At 41.7% G+C, this 23,073-nt stretch overlaps 1 protein-coding gene across 2 annotated transcripts in view; it reads left to right on the plus strand.

The window, feature by feature from the left end:
* The window catches only part of loxl1 (lysyl oxidase-like 1), a 44,141-nt gene extending 22,286 nt beyond the window's left edge, over window positions 1-21,855 (plus strand). Inside the window, exons 4-8 of one of the 2 annotated variants that reach the window (XR_013931998.1) lie at window positions 14,192-14,348; window positions 15,602-15,697; window positions 17,827-17,942; window positions 20,651-21,223; window positions 21,260-21,855. Coding sequence is in view for 1 of the 2 variants with exons in the window: in XM_080412445.1 (XP_080268571.1) it covers window positions 14,192-14,348; window positions 15,602-15,697; window positions 17,827-17,942; window positions 20,651-20,657 (376 nt within the window). In the remaining variant the exon portion in view is untranslated. Of the gene's footprint in view, window positions 1-14,191; window positions 14,349-15,601; window positions 15,698-17,826; window positions 17,943-20,650 lie in introns of both variants that reach the window. The other variant, XM_080412445.1, reaches the window with a different exon arrangement.
* Window positions 21,856-23,073: the final 1,218 nt, after the last annotated feature.

The following is a 23,073-nucleotide window of genomic DNA, read 5'->3' on the forward strand; positions in this document are numbered from 1 at the left end:
CGTGTCATTGCTACTTTTACTCAAGTAAAACAAAATCTTGAGTATAGGCCCCACTTCTTCACCACTGCATTAACACTCTTACTGTACCGTAGCTCTGGTAATGAAAAAAAGAAGAAAAAACATGAAACAGAGTGAGTGAACGCCAAGCCTCCAGACAATCTAGATCCTCATCATCACCATCATCATCATCATCATCATTAGTTAGGTGCCTGTCTGTCTGTAGACATATGCTGGTATTTGACAGTAGCAGCAGCAGTGGGTGAAACGCAGCGCTAATGATGTCCTGTTAAGGTACCCACTTCAGTTATCTGACTCAGGGACATTTTAATGACCAAGTAGCATAATAGGAATATGTCTTTTTGGGTACATTTGGGTCACATACTGACAATTTATAGACTTACACACGCTGCTGTTTTGTGGCATGCGGACAACAGGGCTCCACATCGTTGTTGTGGGGCATAAACCTTGTATCTCCATATATCAACCATTTATATACATATATATATTTTTTATTTGTCATACTATAATCTCTCAAGAACAGATTCTGCTCTGCGTTGGAATCTGTCGGGGAGGTTCGTCATAACATGTACGCAGTAGCCTACAAGTGGGCGTGCCTTCAGATCAGGAAGCAGGCCGCGTTTTACCCAATCAAATTCACGTGTCCGTCGATCCTTCCCCTCTCGAAACCAACCAAAACTAATTTAACAATAGCGTCCGCGGAGCAGACAAAACCACGGAAAGATATTCACATTTTAACTTGTTCTTTCATCATAGAAACAAGTGGGCTTATAACCAAAACGATCCATGTTCTCTGGGAGAAGTGGTGTTAGTGTTCCGTGTAGAAATATTGTTAGTGGGAATGAAAACATAGTCGCACCACCGGAAGTGGAGCGGTGAAGGCAGACCAAAACCCCGGTTTCCTTGCGCACGGATGCTACGTTTTCTTCCGCCCAGAGCCAACTGAGATAGTAACAAACAGCAGAGGTCGCTGTTTTTCCTTTTCAGTTGGCTCTGGGTTCCCAGATTGGTCACACTATAATGTCACACAAAAGTAGCAAAATGCAAAAACAGCCAGTCTCACACAAAAAAAGCTCACAACGCGTCACATCCCGACGCGTTGTAAACTTGTAGACCACCTAATCTTTTGCCCATTCTTTTCATTTTATGAATTTTGAACCAATGAAAAGTATTAACAAGAGCTTGTGACTAAAACCTACATTAGATCCATTGGAACACATGGGTTCTTTCCTCCATGTCCTTTCAAGTAGCGGTTTTGAACATACAAGGTTGTCCGTCACAGCGATGATACGCAACACAAAATGTAGGCTATTCATAGTACAGTATAAATACAGCAACCGACTATTACTATATATGTTCGTGCTTGTGCAGCATGGCACGTATACTGTAGCTCCTTTTTTTTTCTCTTTGCATTGCGTCTGCACATTTTTGTTTGAACGTACAGATTTGTGTTGCTTTAGCAAGCTGATAGCGGCTCACAGTGGAGTATATAGTCTCTGGAGGGTCTGGGGAGTGAGGTGATGTTTGGATACCCCCTGTGTTTTCTCTATGACCCCATGCTCCATTGCATCCCGTGGCTGCTCTGTGTCTCGCTTTTCAACACGTCTGTCTGCTCAACCACTGTGCTGCTCGCCCCTGGCCTGCCAAGCTCCACTCGCCTCGCTGGCCGGGGCCCGGGCCGGGCCGGGCTCATCTGTGAGGAATGTTTGACTGTATGGCCATTTAGAAAATAAAACTGGCAATGTCCGCTGGCTGGCTGGCTGGCTATGTGTCGTCACTCTACGCCAGTGGTTCTCAAAGTGGGGTCCGGGGATCCCCAAGGGGGCAGTGGTTCTCAAACTTTTTCGTGCCAAGGACCCCCCAAATTGATATTTATTTGGCCGCGGCTCCCCATCTGAGAAGATTTTGTGCCAGGGACCCCCAGAAGAGAAGATTTGTGTTAAATAAATGTTCTATATTTTTCAATATATTTTCCAAAATAGCAGATGTACAAGCTCACAGCACGGCACAATGCTTGTAGATCTACTATATTTGAATAGCCAACACATACATGGATAAAGGGGTTAAAATGATTGTGACGCTATGTTAACTGCTTTTGCTGGGGACCCCTTGGAACCCCCCTAAGGACCCCTGGGGGTTCCCGGACCCCACTTTGAGAACCTATGCTCTACGCCAGCGGTTTTCAAAGTGGGGTCCGAACCCCCCCTAACCCTAACCCTAAAGGTCCTTACACACCGGGGTGATTTTTTCATGCGAATAATACGTTTTTTTTAAAAAACCTTATAAAGTCAATGGAACCGTACATGGAGCGAAAAAGCGAAGCGAAAAAGCGTCTTTTAATTATTTGTATATAATTTTGCGTATATTCGCATATTCGCCGGTGTGTAACCGCCTTAAGCCTTGAGGGGGTTCCAACAAAAATGGTTAATAAAGCATCAAAGTCAGTTTGACCACTGTCGTACATCGGCTATGTTAAAAAAAAGGGTCCCTGGCACAACATCTTTTCAGATTGGGGTCCGCAAGAATACATATTCATTTAGGGGTCCAGGACATGATAATGTTTGAGAACCTACTGCATTGGAAAACTGGCAATGTGACTGGCTGTGTGTCGTCAGCCTTGTACCCACATGGGGGGGGGGGGGGGGTAGATGGGAGACGTGCTGACGCAATCGTTGCACTGGGCATTGTGAGCGGAATGACAAATCAATATTTCTTTCCCCCCGTCAAACTCTTTTTTTTTTTTTATAAACTTACTTTTTTCCCTCTCACCAATTTTGCCTATAGGCCCCGTCACTCCCATGCCCTATACTGTTGTTTAGACTTTCGTCTCTGTCGGGTGAAAACCTCCAGTTATGTCCAAAACTGTTACTTTTCAGGATTCAAATTCAAACGGAGCAAAAGTTGCAGATTTACAAACTCGAAACGTGATGCAAAGCTTGTATTTTAAGTACAAATTTGGCAAATTTGGCACCACGAGTATCTATACTTTGACCAGGGTTTGTTTGTCCATCACTTTGCATGTAGGTTAGTAGAACATAACCGTTGGCCATTGAGAAATTCTCTTCAGGGAATGAAAATATGTGGCCCAGATTCTGACAATAAACTTTATTGCCCTACATTTGATTCACATAAACTTTGTAGTAGAGACGTTTTATTCAGGTTTTTACATCCAGTCCAATCCTTCTCACTTGAGTATTCAAAGCAGGGAAAGGGAAATGGGATTCTCTTGGGTTTCACGAGCTATGACAAAGTTTGAATCTTTTAACTCACTGTTTCTCCACGTCGGGTCCGTGGACCACAAGAGGTCCAAATGGTATAAATGGAACCAAATGGAACCAAATGGATCTGTAAGGGTCCAATTTCTTTTTTTACATTTTTGATTTCTTTTTTTTTACAATGGACTTGTAAGGGTTCATTTGGGGCTGAAAGTGATTAGATTAGGTCTTGTCTTTTATTAAGGATCCTCATTGGCTGGTGCCATAGCAACCAGTTAGTCTTCCCGGGGTCCAAAAGTGGCTAAAAGGTTCCAGGTTGAACGGTTATTTCTGGATCCAAAAACAGTTCTGCTATGGCAGTGGTTCTCCAAGTGGGGGGGGGGGGTCCGTGGACCCCCAGGGGTCCTTGAGGGGGTTCCAAATGGACCCTAACAGGTTTGTAACTCTGAGAGTTATGGGGGTCCTTGATTATGAGAAAGTTTGAGAAACACTGTTCTATTAGGGCATCACTCTGAAGGCAGGGGTTCTCAAAGTGGGGTCTGGGTACCCCCAGGGGTTCTTTGGGGGGATTCCAGGGAGTCCCCAGTAGAAATTAGTTCTGCTGACTTTTGGTTGTTGTTGTTGTTGTTTGTTGCTTTTTATCCCTTTTGTCCCCAATGTAGTCGTTTGGCCAATTGATTCCTCCCCGCACACATGTGTGTGTTATCACTGCTGTTGTATCCTACAGGCTCACCTGTAAGTGAGGACCCCCCTGGGGGGACGTAGAGTTCTACTCCTCCCGCCCAACCCTCCATAACTGACAGGTGCCGTCCCAGCCTGTAGGAATACATGCAGTGATATTACTCTCCCAGCCCGGCTTCCCTCCCCCGAACGCGGGCCAATTGTGTTCATATATAGACACTTTTATACTTAACAAGCTCATAACGCAACGTGTTGTGAGCTTGTATATCTACTTTATTTTTTAAATCGAATTTATAGTAAAAAGTAGAACCACTGCTCTGAAGAACCAGTTTGGGTTTGATGTGGGCACCTTTATTTCTCTGTGTGTAGTGCTTGGAATGCAGCATGTCAGGCCTGTGCTAAATAGTTCCCATACAGGCCTTGTTTCTGTGTAATAACACACACTCAGCCCCAGACTGTGATCCCCCCCCCCCTCTCCATCCCTCGAAGTCCCTCCACTGTTGCAACACAAGTGGAAAATGACTCATGGGTGTATGGAGAAGGATTGGAATGTTTTGTATATCATCGCTGTCGGGCGGAAACCTTGTGTGTTACGAAACAGTTACTTTTCAGGAAATTACCCCCCCCCCCAAAAAATAAAAAAAGAACCTTTGTTCCCATGTGGTTATTACTCTCGTCGGTTTCAATATTTCGTCTCTGTCGGTCGGAAACCTCATACGTCCAAAACATACAACTTACACTGCAGGATTCAAATTCAAAAGTTGCAAAAGTAGCAGATCTACAAGCTCGAAATGCGGCGCTGCTACTTTTGATGCTTTTGTGTGACGCTCAAGTAGGGCGTTAATTTACGAAAAAAACACATCAAGTTAGAATATGGTTGTGAGGTCGTAGATCGGCTATTTTCTGCGTGACACTGACTCTTGTACGACGAACTGGTTGAACCATGGAGATACGAGGTTTCTGCATGACAGCAATGATATAAGGATTACTAGCCATTCTTATTTAGGCAGCCGCTGTGTTCTTCCAACACTGCATTCCCTATAGCTGACATAGCCGTGTGTGTGTGTGTGTGTGTGTGTGTGTGTGTGTGTGTGTGTGTGTGTGTGTGTGTGTGTGTGTGTGTGTGTGTGTGTGTGTGTGTGTGTGTGTGTGTGTGTGTGTGTGTGTGTGTGTGTGTGTGTGTGTGTGTGTGGGGGGGGGGGGTTACTGAGTAAAGGGATACTGAGTAAAGGCAAGGACCCCTTCCAGACAGCTCATGTGCACATACACACACACACACACACACACACACACACGTACGTACGTACGTACGTACGTACGTACAGTACAAGCACAGATAATCATCTCAAGACTTCCATCCAAATAAATGCCTGGTGTGGGAACAAAAATAAAGAGCGTTTCAACCCCCTGGCGTCCTCCAAATTCCCTCATCCAAAGACGGCCAGGCACTGAGGCGTACAAGCATGCATCACTCATATACTGTACATACACACACGTGCGCGCACAAGCGCGCGCACGCACACACACATGTTTGTATTACTATACTTGTGAGAACATTCATTTTATGATTGCCATTTTTGTTGGGGGGGTAATTGTTTACCCTGACCCTAAAGCCAAAAAATAACTGATCTACAAGCTCATATAACGTTATGTGAGCTTGTAGATTGGCTATTTTAAGAAGAAATCAGGCATAACTGTATCACCAACCCCTAAACCTAACCTCTGTCTAATCCCAATCCTAACCCCAAACTCCCCAAAAATGAAGACAAAACTTTGTCAAATTCTACTATACCTGTGGGGGCATTTGGCGCTCACAAGTAATACAAGTATGTGCGCACAGCACGCGCACGCGCTCACACACGCGCTCACACACACACACACACACACACACACACACACACACACACACACACACACACACACACACACACACACACACACACACACACGCACCACACACTATTGCACCAGTCCCCCCAAGTGTGCCATTCATATACAGTAGATACAGAGGAAAAGCCCCCTATGATTGATCTGTCTTATACTGGATATCAAGTGGAAGTCATTCACAGCGCCCTTGTGTGCAGCACTGGTGAAAGAAGTACTCAGATAGTTGTTGTTTTTTTAACTTAATAAAAAGTTGCACGTCCTGTAGCCAATATTTGACTTGAGTTAAGTATTTGCATCAAAATACTTAAAGCTGCACTACGTAATTGTCCTGTTCTACCCCGGATTTGAACAGGAAATTGTTGAATGTTTTACCATTGAGCTAATAGCTTCATCAGGGGATACATTTAATCTGGACCTTGAGGTCAAAATGTGTGTCAAACTCAAAGCAGAAACAGGATTGTGTCAAAGGTCATGTCTCACCAAGACACAGGATCTAAATGTCTAAGAGCAGTGAGACCAAATTCAACCACCACAATTGTATAAGTTATATTGTATTAAAATAATACCATACTATACAGTTGGACAAAATTACATTTTATTCATAAAAAAAAGTTACATAGTGCTGGTTTAAAGGTTCTATGACAGTCATTTTCACTTTTTTTTTTTTTAATGTTTTTTTTTGGGTTTTATGACCTCAATTACACCCACAAAATCTGAACTTTGAACATTCAGTGGATTTTCTGTGGTCTGGGGTTTTCTGAATAATTAGGCTGAAAAGTAATCTGAGCTTGGCCCTTCGGCAGTGAGGTCACAGTCGATTAATCCCGCCCACTCTCCTCCTCGCCCCTCCCCTCCCCTATCCTTTCCTTTGGGGGGGGCGGAGCAGAGGCGATGATTGACAGGCAAAATCCCTCACCAGCGACACCCGCAGGCAAAGATTTCTTTTTTCATTGCAGTTGAAAAGGCTTTAGAAATGTGAGAGAAAAACACCTGCCATGGATCAATGCAGTGGATTGTTAAAACTTTCTATACACGTTTGAAGGACCATGACAAATACTTTTAATGTGTGGTAAAACTGAACGTCATGAAACCTTTAAGGTACCCAAAGTAAAAGTACTCATTAGGCAGAATGTTTGTTTCAAAAAGATTTAAAATGAGCAGATCTGCAAGCTCACAACGCGTAGCATCGCAACACGTTGTGAGCTTTTACATCACCTATTTTAGATTAGAGAGTAAATATGGCTTAATTGGTAATAATAACATTCTAAATCTACAAAATAACTTGTAAGAAATGGTTTCAAATAATTGTGGCGTTGTAAAAAAGTACAATATTTGCCTCAGAGATGTAGTGGAGTGAAAAGTATTGCAAAATAGAAATACTCAGATAAAAGTACCTCAAACTTGTTCTTAGTAACAGTACTTTGAGCAAATGTACTTAGTTACTTTCCACCAATGCTGGATATCAAGTGGAAGTCATTCACAGCGGCCTTGTGTTGTAACAGCGATGTATAGTGGCAGCAGAGCATAAATTGCCTTATCAGAACGCGGTGGGACAGATAGCTTTCCGCCCCCACGGAGATTGGCAAACGGCACTCCACCTGAGTGCACCTCTTCACTCTGTTCCCCCCCTTTTAATATGGAAAATATGAGTTTGTATTATTGTCACTTGCTCCATCGGTGGAAAGTACCCACTTTTCGCTTCCAAGTCTTCATTCATTCTTTAATGACTGTTCCAGTAAAAGTCGTCGTCCATGTTGAAACATGGACCATGAGCTCAGGAGCACTGGCATTATTCACCGTCTGACTTTTGTGTCTGACTGTACGGGGTCCAGAGCTTACCTCACCTGTGTGACATCCATACAAAACTAGCAGCACTCAAGTAGTCCGACACTTTAGGCTCGCGTGAGTTTCATTCATCAAGAATAACGTTGCTGTCGGACAGAAACCTCCTATCTCTATGTTGTATCTTTTGGTGTGTTTTTTTGTAACGCCTTACTTGATCACGCTAACAAAAGTATCAAAAGTACTGCTACTGTTTTGAAAGTAACAGTTTTGGACATATGAGGTTTCCACCCGGAAGAGACGATAATTGATTTGAATAATTGAAGATCGCACGCAAAGGCCCATCTTATTCTGGCCCCTGTTGAAACGGTTTGACCTCACTGGCATGGCTCTGTTCAAGAACTGATTCTTCACTTAAGCCTGACACTGTCATACGATGAAGGTTGCTGATCTACAACTACGAGTTGTGACCTTGTACAGTAGATCGACTATTCACAGTGCAACACCGGATTACACATTAAGTATCTAGATCAAGGGTGATCAACTTTGATGATGGAGAGGGCCACTACATTTCCACACTCACTCCTTCCCACGAGGATATTTTAAGCGGGCCCCAAATAATTGGTAAAACACTAAGATTTTGATGATAACATGACATTAATATAAGTTCTGTTGTGACATTAAAAAAAAGAAAGTATTTTCTTCTTTAAAACCTACCGTGTAAAGTGGTCAGATGGGTGGGCCGTGAACACTTTATATATTTTCAAGTGGGCCCTGATCCAGAAAGTTGAGAAACACTGCTGTAAACCCTATCACTCAAATAGCCCATGTTAGTCACAAATAAAGGGATACTAACAATTATTATTAAGTGTAACATTTCTATTTAATTAAAAAAAAATGTCATACTTATATTGACTTTATGAACTTAAATACAAATACAATGGACATTGAAAATAAATACAATTTAATACAATGGACTGTAGTAAGGTAACAATAGGTCATGTACATTAAACTTGCATGTTCGGAATTGAAACACCTGAAATCAATAATAAATCAGTATATCGGGATATCGACCCGCGGGCCGCATTAAGTGAAGATGGGGGCCGCCAGATGCCCATGTATGATCTAGAGCCACGCTATTTTTGAGAATGTTGGCCTATGACGACATACCCAGAATAGGGAGACCAGTGTTAATGTGGTTAACTCTCAAAACAGACCCAGTGAAAGTGATAGAGTGTGATACGTAATTATCTTTAGTGGGGTAAAAGGCCCCTTTGGGATTAAAGGACCTCCGGCTGTAATTCTCCCCCCAAAAAAGCAACAAACAAACAGCAAATGTCACCAAATGTTATTTCAACACATTTCCTGGCACCCACTACTCTTGCTCAATGCATCATTTTATGGTCTAATCTCCTTGAGGTCTAGTTATTACACAAAAAGGATACTGAGGTCAATTGAGGCTTTGTTGTTGTTGTTTTGTTTATTTTTTGTCATCCTGAAGAAAAAAACACAATGTAATGAAATTAAGACTTGTGCACTTTGTGTGTCAAAGGGCTTAGAAGAAAATCCACCTTTTCAGAGGACTGTCATTTTGCTCCATATCACAGAACAATATCAACTAGGGGTGCAACAGTTAATCAAACATATCAATTTAATTGTTTATAACAAATCGTTGAAAACCCCTCCAACCCTTAACCACTTAATCCCTCATCTCCACATTGAATCCTGAAAAGTAACTGTTATGGACGTATGAGGTGTCGACCGACAGAGACTAAATAATTAATTGATTCTAATAAAAATTAACATTTTTTTCCTTTTGTTTAGCCACGTTATGAGCTTGTAGATAGCAAATTTTTTTGCTATTGTTGTGCAACAATAGGGCTTAAGTGGTTCAGACTAATTGATGTAGTTGATTATATTATTATAAAATGCTTCTTGATTATTCAATTAAACCAAAACATAATCGATAGAATAATCGGTGTGTAAATGAATGGATAGTTGCAGCCCTAATATCACCGTGCTGGCACTGTGCACAGCACGGCTCATGAAGTGAATAGGCTCCTGTCCTGGGTCACTTTGACATCTGGCAGAGGTCCAAGTGCAATGACAGTTAGTACCGTAAGTGATTTCAAATGGACCACATCGTTGACAGAGGCGCTCACAGACACTCAGTCACTTGTTTCAAATTTGCAATTCGTCACTGTTGGACAGAAGCCTCATATCTCTATATTGCAATTATTATATATGTTTTTCTTCCATAGATTATGCCCTGAAGAGTGTCACAAAATGAAAGTGGTTATGTGGGTCTGTCGATTTCATAAATGTTGAACCAATTACAAATTGCATTGCTTTTGACTAAATAATGACATTGGATCCATTGGTTCTTTTTTCCCCATTTCCTAAAAAGTAACAGTTTTGGACATACAAGGTTTCTGGTTTGAGGTGATCGGTGGTCGTGTGCATCCAGGCTTTCCTAGGCTTTTAAAGCTGTGCAAACTCACACAAACACATCGTTGCTGTCGGGCAAAAACCTCTTAGATCCATATTTTAACTTTTTGTGTTTTTTCGTAAATGAACACCCTACATGATCATAACAGCGTCACACAAAAGTATCAAACATAGCAGATCTGCAAGCTTGAAACGCGGAAAGCGACGAGTTTTGAGCTTGTAGATCTACTATATTGGAATTAGAATCCTGAAAAGTAACAGTTTTAGACGTAATGAGGTTTCCACCCGACAGAGACATACAAAGCAAGTACCCAAAGACACTCATATACAGTACACACAAAATCACACACCTACACGTGCATCAAAGCACACTCACATTCGCTTGCTCATAATTATACACACAATTGCAAATACACACACGCACACGCACGCACACACCTCTGATCTTACTTTGCAGATTGATACAAAGTAATTAACGGCATTCATACATCATTAGGGTGTTAATGTCTTGTCTCATCAGTGCATTATTGTTGTCATTAATTAGAATATCTTGTCCTTTGATACTTTGTGATATGTTTATCCATGCTGCAACATCACTGACAATCTAAATGTGAACAGGTGAGGTGCCACAGGTTGAGCAAATCAACAACTCCTCTGTCTTATTTACAGTGGAAGACAGTAACGAAGTACTGTACTTGAGTAAATTCTTTGAGGATTTGTACTGTACTTTTTTGAATTATTATTTCAAAAGATTTTCAAGCAAGGAAAAGACCAACAAACATTTTTCGACAGTGTTAGATTTTTAAAAATTCTAACAAATAGTTTAGAACTAAGGGTATTTTCACTATTTTTGGTTCACGGTGACGAGACACCAAATGGGTTTCGAACTGAAAAAAAATTTGAATCCCTGACTTAGACCCACGAAGGCTAAAATGGAATGAAACAGTATTGTAACATGACAACAGCTTAAACTGAAATATTTTTACCAGGTGCTCGAAGAGCGCCTGAGTCTATGAACAGTCAGACCTAATTGTCATCCTAAATATTTGCATCATGTTCGACATGTTTTCAATCATTGGCTATCCTGGCTGTCCTTCACTCCTTTAAAGCCAATGGGGACACTTCCCCGTTTTGCCTGTCCTTTAAGCCAATGGGGAGACGGCCCGTCCTCCGGAGTAACCGTCCTCCGCTCCCCTCCTTCAACACTGCAACAGTTACAGACAGTGCAACTTGGCCTCAGGCAACAGAGTTAGCCTAAATGCTAGCGTGCTTCATTAAACCTAGTTTGGCTATTAAGCTATTATGTGGCCATGTTCACCCTAATCTCTCAAGAACAGATTCTGCACTGCGTTGGAATCTGTCGGGGAGGTTCGTCATAACGTGTGCGCATTGGCTACAAGTGGGCGTGCCTTCAGATCAGGAAGCAGGCCGCGCTTTACCCAATCAAATGTAGTGGGCGGGATTCACATGTCCGTCGATCTTTCCCCCTCGAAACAAACCCAAACTAATTTAACAATAGCGTCCGCGGAGCAGACAAAACCACGGAAAGATATTCACATTTTAACTTACTCTTTCATCATAGAAACAAGTGGGCTTATAACCAAAACGATCCATGTTCTCTGGGAGAAGTGGTGTTAGTGTTCCGTGTAGAAATATTGTTAGTGGGAATGAAAACATAGTGGCACCCACCGGAAGTGAAAGCTGAAGGCAGACCTAAACCCCGGTTTCCTTGCGCACTGGTGTTACGTTTTCTTCCGCCCAGAGCCAACAGACATAGAACAAACAGCAGAGGTCGCTCTGTTTCATTTTCAGTTGGATCTGGGTTCCCAGATTGTGTTCACCCTGACTTTAATCTTCGCTATTGTTGGGAAGACCTGTGTGGTGTCTAAAAATGTTGCCACCACTTATATAAAAAACATTATTAGCGTTTAGCGTCGCATATTTAATGTTGCCAGGTTTGGGGAGTAAAACAAGCAATCCAAAAAAACAAGCAATCAGGTCTATGAAAACAATCACACGCACGCACGCACGCACGCACGCACGCACGCACGCACGCACGCACGCACGCACGCACGCACGCACGCACGCACGCACACACACACACACACACACACACACACACACACACACACACACACACACACACACACACACACACACACACACACACACACACAGCACCTGGTATAATATGACATTTCTTTCTTGTTTACTTACTGTCATTTCTGTTTACAGAATACCTATAATTTGTTATAATATGCATGGGTCTTGATGGAATAAAATCATCATAAGATTTATACACTGCTTGCTTTGCCAACAACCCCACCTTGTTTGTACAAGATAAATATTTGAAGGATGATGCCCCCTTGATAACCCTGGTAACATGCCTGCACTCGCATACTTCTCCCCAGAACCAGTGGTGGAAGAAGTACTTTTTTTTCTTTACTCAAGTAAAAGTAGCAATACCTCAATATAGAAATAATCTGTTACATAGTAAAAGGCCTGTATTGAAAAATCTACTTGTAAAAGCGTTGTGAGCGTGTTGATCGGCTATTTTTCAATAGCGAAATTGTAAAATAGGACCTAAAGGTCCTTTCAAACATGTTTGGGGTCATTTTAACGTCTTACTTCCAGACTGCACCCCAGACAGTTTTTAAGTTGTTTGATTCAGTATTGAGTAATTTTATCAGACCTTCCTATCTAAACCCATTATAACTTCAAACTCCATTTTAACCATGTTAGATCCATTGAAAACACACGTCCTTGATTCTGGTGACTGATATTGTCCTTCTAATAGCTGAGGGGCCGTGTTTTTTCTTTTTTATTCTTTATGTTATTTTTTTTATAAATAAATCTAATTACAGCACTTAAAAACCCTTAACCACTTAATCCCCATATGGTTGACCAAAGTCCCTCAGGGCTCTACTGTATACTAGTGTATTTTCAGTTTTCTATTATTGTGGGGAAGGCTAGCCGATCGACAAGCTCACAACGCGTCACATCGCGACGCGTTGTAATTTTAAATTTTCTACGATAGCCTTCCCCACAAATATAGATAGTAGGGTTTAAGTGGATAAGTACAGCACTTGATTAAATGTGCTTACTTAATTTCCACCCCTGCTTATAACAGTGTGTAGTCTGGAAGGTCACTGAACTGTGCTCCCAATCTGATGGTCCACTAAGATCCATGATGCGATAGCGTAAGCTTGATGATTTCTATAAGCAATCGTTAGTGGGTGAGACCAGACCCAGTGCATCATTCTTTCAACATGCGAACCAGGGCCATCTGTTTGAAGGAACCGCCCTGCATTCTGGCATGCGTGACCGCATTGCCTCACATCCTGTGATCTGATTGGATTTTTATTAGAAATGTAAAAGCACAAGCATTCAAAGTAGAATCACGATGACACCGAGTCCCAGAAGATAGCACTTTAAATGCATTACCGAAAAGCCCTTTATTGCCAAAGTGGTCCTCAGTGGAAATAAACTAATCTCTGGAAACAAACAAATGACCAGATAAACCTGCCATTCCTCCCTTGCAGCCCCACGCCCATGGTTCAAACTCCCTCTCCCTCTTAAAAGTGAAGTAGCAACACTCCCCACAATGCCGCCTTATTTTTTTGTTTAAAAGAATTGCCAAGTTTTCTTTTATTTAAAGGAGCACTTCGCCCATATTCAATGTATCTTCATATTATTGGTCCTCCCTCCTCACTAATGCTCATTATGAGATGGCAAAATGTCCATCTACTCTAATTGGCTGAAATGTAAGTCCATTGCATTAATTAAATAAATAAAACATATAAGTTTGAATATATTTTTTTATCACCAAACCTGCCTACCGATGATGTCACTGGTAGGCAGATTTCTGAACTGTCCACAGCCCTCCTGAGACGCGTGAGTACAGAAATGGTGCCATCTCATAATGAGCATTAGTGAGGACCAATTACATGAATATAGGTTGAAAATGGCTGAAGTGGTCCTTCAATAAGCAATGGCTTGTCCACAACGAATTCCCAAGGTAGAAAAAGGGAGCTTCTTGCTATTTTACTTTTAACACAGGAAAACTGCATGACGTGCAGTATGCTTGCTTTTGTGTTGCATGTCATGTTGTGTACTGGTGAAACTTTAAATGTTCCCCTGCTTTTTTTCCCCTCCAACAGGCACTACCACAGTATGGATGAGTTCAGCCATTATGACCTGCTGGAGGTGGCCACCGGCCGCAAGGTGGCGGAGGGACACAAGGCCAGCTTCTGTCTTGAGGACACCACATGTGACTTTGGTCACCTGAAGCGTTATGCCTGCACCTCTCACACACAGGTAAAGGATTACCAGAGAATATCGTTGCTGTTTGGGCAGAAATCTCTTATCTACATATTCTAACTTTTTTTCCGTAAATTAACGCCCAACTTGATCATACTACAGCATCACGCAAAAGCATCAAAAACGCGGAACGCGTCGACGCGTTTTGAGCTTGTAGATCTGCTACTTTTGCTATTTTTTCATTTGAGTCCTGAAAATAAACAGTTTTGGACAAATGAGGTTTCCACCCGACAGAGACGATTTGCATTAACCACTTTCAACCTATAGCGTCCCTATTTTGGCCATGTCATCATAGGCGAATAATTGTATGACTAAGTGTATACAGTACGTCTTTAGGTGGTTAAGTGATGAAAGGGAAAACGTTTGTTGGACGTTCGTATGACGCAGCTAATTCAGCATCCTTTTGAATTCAGCTGCAGGACATGCACTTCAGCTAAGTGAATTATAAACTGTGCACCTGTACACCAGGGGAACATACTGTATATTGTCATACTGTACCCCGTGGTCAACTTTTCAGAGGCATTATGCAGAATTTCTGTACTGGAATTTGCAAAGCGCAAACTGGTCGGACAAGCTCGTGAGATCTACAACATAGAATTTGGCATCAGAAATTGTGATTTGTGAATACTATTCATTTTAGTGCCAATATGTGAACAACTTCCACACTTTTATTCAAAGCCCTTTATAAATCAGTGCTTACATGTTCAGCGTGGGTGGCATCGGTGGGAATTGAACCCCTAAACCTGGCAGGATGTACTGGATGAGTGGAGTCGTGCCAACACACTTTAGGCCTATATCGTTGCATAACTGCCCTAATGCTCTGTCTCTTTTTTTTTTAAGATTATTCTTTGGCCATGTTTGTTTTGTTAAATATTAGACCCCCACCCACCCCCAGAAAGATTTTGAAATAATAATACAAAATATATCGTCACTGTCGGGTGGAAACCTCATACTGTATGTCCAAAACAGGATTCAAATAAAAAAAATTGCTTGTGGATCAAGTAGGGCGTTAATTTACCAAAAAAACACAAACAAGTTAGAATATGGAGGTTTCTGCCCGACAGCAACGATATATAGGAAACTATACTGTATGTGCTCGCGACCAATGATAATGTTTGTGTGACCCACAAAAAAGGGGTCACTTGTTTGGGAAACAAACAGCCAGAATGCCTCAAACCGGCAATTCTGCATGAAGTCATTGTGACTGTGGTTTTATTCCACATGTTTACTGTATGTCTGTGTTCCTCCAGGGTCTCAGTCCAGGCTGCTACGATACCTACAACGCTGATATCGACTGCCAGTGGATCGATATCACAGACATCCAGCCAGGAAACTACATATTAAAGGTAAGAGCCAGGAGAAGTGCTCCTGCACGGAACTTTGGGTGAGTGGAGAGCATTGTTAATTTTGACAGCAAATTCTGATTTAGTCTTAGTCGACTAAATATCACAAATATTTTTTGTCTTAGTTAATAAAATTAACACTGGTGGAGCACAAGGGCACACTTCATGGGAAATTGAGACTATGAGATTGAGACACACACACACACACACATATATGAATTTCATTTGATATTCAATTCATCAGATCGCCACTTTTACCTCATGCAATTTGGTCCATGTCATTATTTGTCAAGATCGTCAAACGTTTTCAAATATAAACACAAAAACGTCCAATAATAGCAGATCTACTTATTTTGGAGTTTGCTGTATTTGTGAGTCCTTGGCATTGGAAAAGTTTCGAGGAAGCCATCATGGTCTGTTCCACCAAAGATAATTGATGTGACTGCAACAAAGCAGAATGGAAACTTTCTGTGGAGTTTTGACATTTGCGTGCAGTTCCTCAATGACTCTGTAAAGCCGTCACGGGTCTTGACTTGATTGAAGGATTAAAGAGCCACATTATATGCCATTGTATTCTCAGGTCACGCTTGAATGACACATAAAGTTTAATACATGGATGAGATCAATGCCACACAATGCGCTTCACGCCCTCGCTGTCGGTGGAAACCTTGTATGTCCACAAAACGTTACTTTACAGGAAATGGAGGAGGGGAAAAAAGAACCTGTGTTCCAGTGTGACCAAATGTAGTTATTATTTATAGCCACAAGCTCTCCTTAAAGGACCACGTCACCATTTGATCAAATTGGTCGTCACAAATGCTCATTATAAGATGGCAGGATTTCTGTCTATTCAGTAAGTCTATTTGTCTATTTAAGTCTCCGAGGAGGCCTGTGGACATTTCAGAAACCTGCCTACCAGTGACATCATCGGGTATGCAGGTGTGGTCATTTCAAACAACATTTAAAAAAATATATGTTTATTTTGTTATTGATGCCAGAACAATGGCTTCTATTCCAGCATGTTAACTTTCCAGAAAGAGAAAGGCTGTAGTTTCTACTAGCTTGGAATCCTCATAGATGATTGGTAGGCAGGTTTCTGAACTGTCCATAGCCCACCAATGAGATACAGTGAGTTACCTGAAATGGTGCCATCTCATAATGAGCATTAGTGACGACAGATTATATGACGGCAAGGTTTAAAATGCTCCTTTAATGCTTTTCATTGGTTCAATATTTTTAAAACCCACATACAAACATAACCTTTCAAATGTTGCAGAGTCGACTGGTTTGGCTACTTTTGCGTGACTCTCTTGTACAACGAAGTAGGGCATTCATTTGTGAAAGCAAACAAAACAAAAAACATAAGAAGCTGAAACATGGAGATACAGGGTATTCTGGCCAACAGCAGAGATATCCACTGGACTCCCACTCCTTTGAATCCGACATGCCTCGTGCGGTCTTTAAACCAGGAAGAATCATAGCTCAATTCATGTCGGGAAAAACCACTTGGTTTAGGTATTAAGCCTTAACAATGAATGGAGCCGCTTCAGTAGGGTCTCCAATGTCTAGCTCAATGACGCTTTGATAAAACATGTCATTGTCCTGACCCTGTGACCTCCTCCAATTCCAAAACGGTCTCTAAAGGTCCTTTTTTCCGACTACAAGAGCAAAGTGAACTAATATTTCATGGGTTCTGGATTTGTTTTCATACGCTATAGCCTATAGGCTCGGTTTCGCATGAGGTTCTCAGAACCTAATTTGGGCCCTGCTCAGGAGGTGCTACGCTACGCTGAGTTCTCCGAATTCAGAACGTTTATCGTTGCTGTCGGGCATAAACCTAGCAGATCTACAAGCTCACACTTTGTCATGTTGCAAAATATTGTGAGCTTGTAGACTGGCTATTTTAACGTTTTACATTACGGTTTTTTTTTATTACGTACCTCATCCCTCAGGGATGGTTCTAGTTATAACGGGAATGTGGGGGGGATAAAGAAAGAATGACGGAACTCCACAGGTTCTGAATTGTTTGAGGTTTTGGAAGGTTCTAGGGGTTATTACCCCTCGTAGTGGAAAATAGCTCTTTGCTATGCTCTCTTTTCAATTGTACCTTTTCTTTTTTGTCCCCCGTGCAGCTCACGGTCAACCCCAAGTACCTAGTACTGGAATCAGACTTCACCAACAACGTGGTCAGGTGCAACGTCCACTACACGGGACGCTTTGTTACCACAAACAACTGCAAGATAACACAGTGAGTATGAATGAACAACAAGCCCAGCAGCTATACGAACGCAATTGGCCGTGATCAGGATCGGAATCAGTTTTGTTTGTCACGTCACAGTTTAGGTGCAAAGCAGTGGTGAAAATTACTTTTTTTGCGCACGCTCCATCATTTTGGTTTTGTAGTATTCTGTGAGGAGAGGATAGAGGTAGAGTGAGGGCAAGGGTAAGATATAAAACACAGGTTAAATAGAACAAATAAAGATATATACAGCATATTTGAAAAGCAGATATGTGCATATTACAACGTTAGCATCATTATGCAGGTGTATACATGTTATTTTGAAACATTAGCATCACGTGAAGAAAAAAAAAGTTGCAGCAGGTAGTTTGATCGTGGCCAGGCAGGGATGGCGATCTCTGTTGCTGCACTTGCTACTCCGAGAGGGTGATCAGGTTGGCGCCATGTTCAGTAGAGGGCTGAACTGGGAGGAATAGCGTGTTCCTCCACATTACGTTCTCCCACTGAGATTGTCATGTGAAAAGCGTCTGGTGACTTCACATGTATCGAAGGCGGCATGCACTCATTTGCACCCTCCCTAACGAACCAACCAGTAGAGGTCAGCAGTGACAAGCGATTGAGCTCAAGTGGAAATTGGCAGGGAAATAGGGAGGGGAAAAAGGGAAATAAAGATTTGGGGGTGGGGATGGGACGCTGAGTGCAGCGTCACAGTGCAGACTGGGGTCCCAGAGAAAAATCATAGCAAATGGGGGGTCCGTGGCCTAATGCTTATCAAAGTTGGGGTCCTTGAAATGAAAAAGGTTGAGACTCAAAGCCCTACAGTAATGTGAGTGCATTAATTTTTTTAGTGCGAGTGGCCCCGGTGTGAATTGAAGCCCGAACCCAACCGGAGGGCTAATGATGTGGTCTGTACACACTGAGCGGGGCGAGACGGCATGACATGGTGCCTGCCAAACACTGTTTTATGGACAGACTCTCAGTGTTTTAAATTACTTAGTGGACTTAATGGGTTCTTTGCTGAAATATCTGATGATTTAATGAATTATGTGCTCATTCTCGAGTCAAGATTAATGACCTCTGAAACTTTCATATTTCGCCTCAAAGGAAGCAGTAGGGGAGTTGGCGCCGTTCAATAGCTCTTTATATCAGTGCACTCAGTGTTACTATCTTGTAGGGACTTCATAGAGAGTAGATATATATGAGTGGATATCGTTGCTGTCGGGCAGAAACCATGTATCTCCAACTTCACCCATTGTCAACCTATCTTCATATAAATGGTCCTGAATAATGATCTCAGATGGCACCATTTCTGTCTATTTGATCTGTGTCTCAGAGGAGGCCTTCACTACCAGTGATACCTATCATCGGATTTCAACCTTTTATTTTATTTCGTTTTGGTGTAAAAAGCATAGAAACAGACATACATTGTTCTTGCATTAATAAAAAAAGAAATTAAAAATGGTGAAATCTGATGATGTCACTGGTAGGCAGGGTTCTCTGAGACGCGGAGTGAGTAGACAGAAATGCTGCCATCTTACAATGAGGGTCAGTGAGGACCATTTACTGTATATGAAGATAGGTTGAAAATGGGTGAGTGGTCCTTTAATGCAAGTAAGAAACAAATTTGTCTGGGCAGATTATATCAGATTGATTGCTGATCGCTATGTGTCATAGGGTAGCACGTAACGTAACCTTTGTCTTGTCAGGGGCAAATAACACCAGTTGAAATGGACAGAAACAAGACAATGCTTTATTCTACATATTTTTCACAGATGTGTAAAGGGCAGCTGAAGGTAATAACGTGGGTGTGGGTGTGTTTCATTTGGGTGTTTCTGTGTGCCAGCGTTAAGTAATCTGTACAGGACATGTCCGTGCTGGTATGAAACATACCCACAATTAATATTACCTTCTCAGCTGCCATTTGCACATCTGTGGAAAAAGTTCCATTGCGGTCTTGTCTTCTTTAGTATGTATGATTGCAATTTTTAAACCCACCAGGTGTACTTACAAACTCTCTGAATTAGTACAGACACATCCTACAAAAATAGAATGAATACAATAAAAGCATGGTGAAAGGTGTCTGAGATTGTGGGGGATTAATCATTTAAACGCAGATCGTATTTTCACACCTGCGCCAAGCAGATGGTGTGCAAAGGCGATATGCTCCGCTTACATGTACTCCAATTGTCTTTTACTTACTTTAAGTCAAAATCAAAGCCCTTTATTCATCGTTTTACTTGAGTGAGTATTGGTATCAAAATTGCAATACCAAAGTAAGAGTACAAGAGGTTGTAAAAAGCTCACAAAGCCAATGCGTTTTTGAGCTTGTAAATTGGCAATTCATTTATAGCCAATGTATAAAATAGGGCTTAGGCGTATGTTTTGTAATAATAATCTAAACCTGTAAAGTTCTCTTCTGTCTATGAGAGTAGAATTGTGTGTGAAATACTCAAGTAAAGTAAAAAAAAAGTTTTGATCGTGAAAAGTAACAGTTTTGGACGTTTCCACCCAACAGAGACGATAAAAGGTTTAAATATGGCGATACGAGGTTGCTGCCCGACAGCGCCGATAATATGGAAGATAATAACGTATTATGTTCGGCGTATTTGATAGTCGATACGTGCTGTTCCATTTTGGGCTTAATTTCTTCATTTTTCTGTGGTGTTTTATGGTCTGTCTAACAATGTGTCCTTTTGTTTGTGTGTCCATTGTTGCAGGTCCTGATGGGACTGGGGATGGATGGAGGGATGGACGGATGGATGGCTGCCCGGGCCGGGCACAGCCTCTCAGAGGAATGCTGTTCCATTGAAATGTGAATGGAATCTCCTTTTTTTTGTTTAGTTTCTTTCTCATTGTCGACGCTGTTGGTGGTGCGTGTTTTTTTTTTTTTGTATCCTGGGCCCGTAAAGGGCTCCACTGGCACTGAAGAATGTGGAGTATTTAGCCTACAGAAACACACACACACACACACACACACACACACACACACACACACACACACACACACACACACACACACACACACACACACACACACACACACACACACACACACACACACACACACACACGCGCACGCGCGCGCGCACCTCACAGTACAGTGCACACTCAAAACCCATTCTACGCCAACCATTCAGATCCCCAGTCAGTCTCCATAATGAAATCTTCTTTCCAATAGTCATTATCCAAGCCCTCATAGTGCTCCTCCACTGCTCCTAATGTTACCAAGTTACTTCACCAGGACACGCAGCGGAGACATTTACAAATTGACGCTATCGGGCGGAAACCTTGTATCTCTAATGTCTAAGAGTGTTGCACAAAAGCAGTGAAAATAGCAGCTATAAAAGCATGTAGATTGGCTATTTTCACTATTTAAAATTTGTATTATTATTATAACTTTTTTTTGTTTAATAATAATAATAAAAAAGGAACGGTTTTGGACATACAGTACAAGGTTTCCACCTGACAGCACTGAAATGTGTTTCCTTTGTGTGCCGGTGAGCGGCCAAAAACATCTGCTGTCCCCCCCCCCCCCCCACCCCCCCCCAGGGGTGGCTGGCTCCGTTTGATTACAAATAAGGCGTGAAAATGGTGGCGGTGCTGAGACGAACCCACACGAGTCAGGGTTCAACTGCAAGCCACACTAATAAAATTAAAGAGAGAGGAGGGGGTACCTTCCTTCCCAGGTGCAGTCATCCATGCTGTCTGAGAGAGAGAGAGAGAGAGAGAGCAGTGGTGGAAGAAGTACTTCATGTGTAAAAGTATTAATTTCACATTCATGATATAAAACCTCTTATCTCCATATTCTAACTTCTTATGTTTTTTCTAAATTAACGCCCTACTTGGTCATACAATAGCGTCACACAAAAGCATCAAAAGTAGCAGATCTGCAAGCTCGAAAACGCGCGCCTTTTTTCAAATGGCTGAAGTATAAAATAGGATTAAAAAAGTAAAATATTTGCCTCTGAGATGTAGTGGAGTAGAAGTATAATGTATTGAAAATGGAAATACTCAAGTAAAGTAATAGTACCTCAAACCTTTCCTTAAAGGTCGACTTCACCCATTTTCAACCTATATCATATAATTGGTCCTCACTATTGCTCATTATAAAATGGCACCATTTTTGCCTACTCAGTCTGTGTCTCAGAGGAGGGCAGTGGACTGTTCAGAAACCTGCCTACCAGCGACATCATCAATTGGGATTTTCTTTTCCTGGAAAGTTGTTGCCATTGTTCTTGCATTGATAAAATAAAAAATACAAAAGTTTCAAATACTGTATTAAATGACCAAACCAGCCTACCAATTATGTCACAGGTGGGTGGGTATCTTAACTGTCCACAGACCTACTAGAGCATCAAAATGGTACCATCTTTTAATAAGCATGAGTGAGAAGCAAATTTACTATACGTTGAAAATGGGTGAAGTGGTCCTTTAAGTACAGTACTTGAGTAAATGTACTCACAGCTTCTTTCCACCACAGAGAGAGAGAGAGAGAGAGAGAGAGAGAGAGAGAGAGAGAGAGAGAGAGAGAGAGAGAGAGAGAGAGAGAGCGCTACCCAGTGAGTCATAAGAGTCATAATGTGTGTGTGTTTATGTGAGCTGGCTGCCTCATTGGGCCAGGCAGTATGGTCATATAGTGATTCTCCAGGAACACAAACCATTTAATGTTGTGTTTACCAGCCAGAGCGAAACTCACCACAGGTTTGTTCTCATTTGCATTTTGTCGCTGGCATGTCGGACAGAAACCTAGTATCTCCATATTTCAACTAATGTTTTTTTTTAAATAAATTAATGCCCTAGGCCTAGTTCATCATACAAGAGTGTAGCACACATTTTGTTAAATCATTTTTGTAATAAAAAACAGTTTTGGACATACAAGGTTTCCATCTGACAGTGACGATTTGTAGTGTCCATTAACCACTTAAACCCAGTCTTCGCTTAGTCTTCAGCTTACCAACACTGATTGTATTTTAATTGTTACTGTAACTGTAATTTGTGAAATTCCAGGATATACATACACATATTACCATCAGTCATCTGAGTCATTCTTTGTTTTATTCAATAGTGTGTTGTGGCAAAAAAAAAGACACTACTGCTACAGACTTGTCGTTGGGATGCAGACTGCCCCAAAGCCACGTCT

The sequence above is a fragment of the Gymnoscopelus braueri genome (assembly GCF_963280865.1).
Source record: "Gymnoscopelus braueri genome assembly, chromosome: 1".
NCBI classification, from domain to species: domain Eukaryota; kingdom Metazoa; phylum Chordata; class Actinopteri; order Myctophiformes; family Myctophidae; genus Gymnoscopelus; species Gymnoscopelus braueri.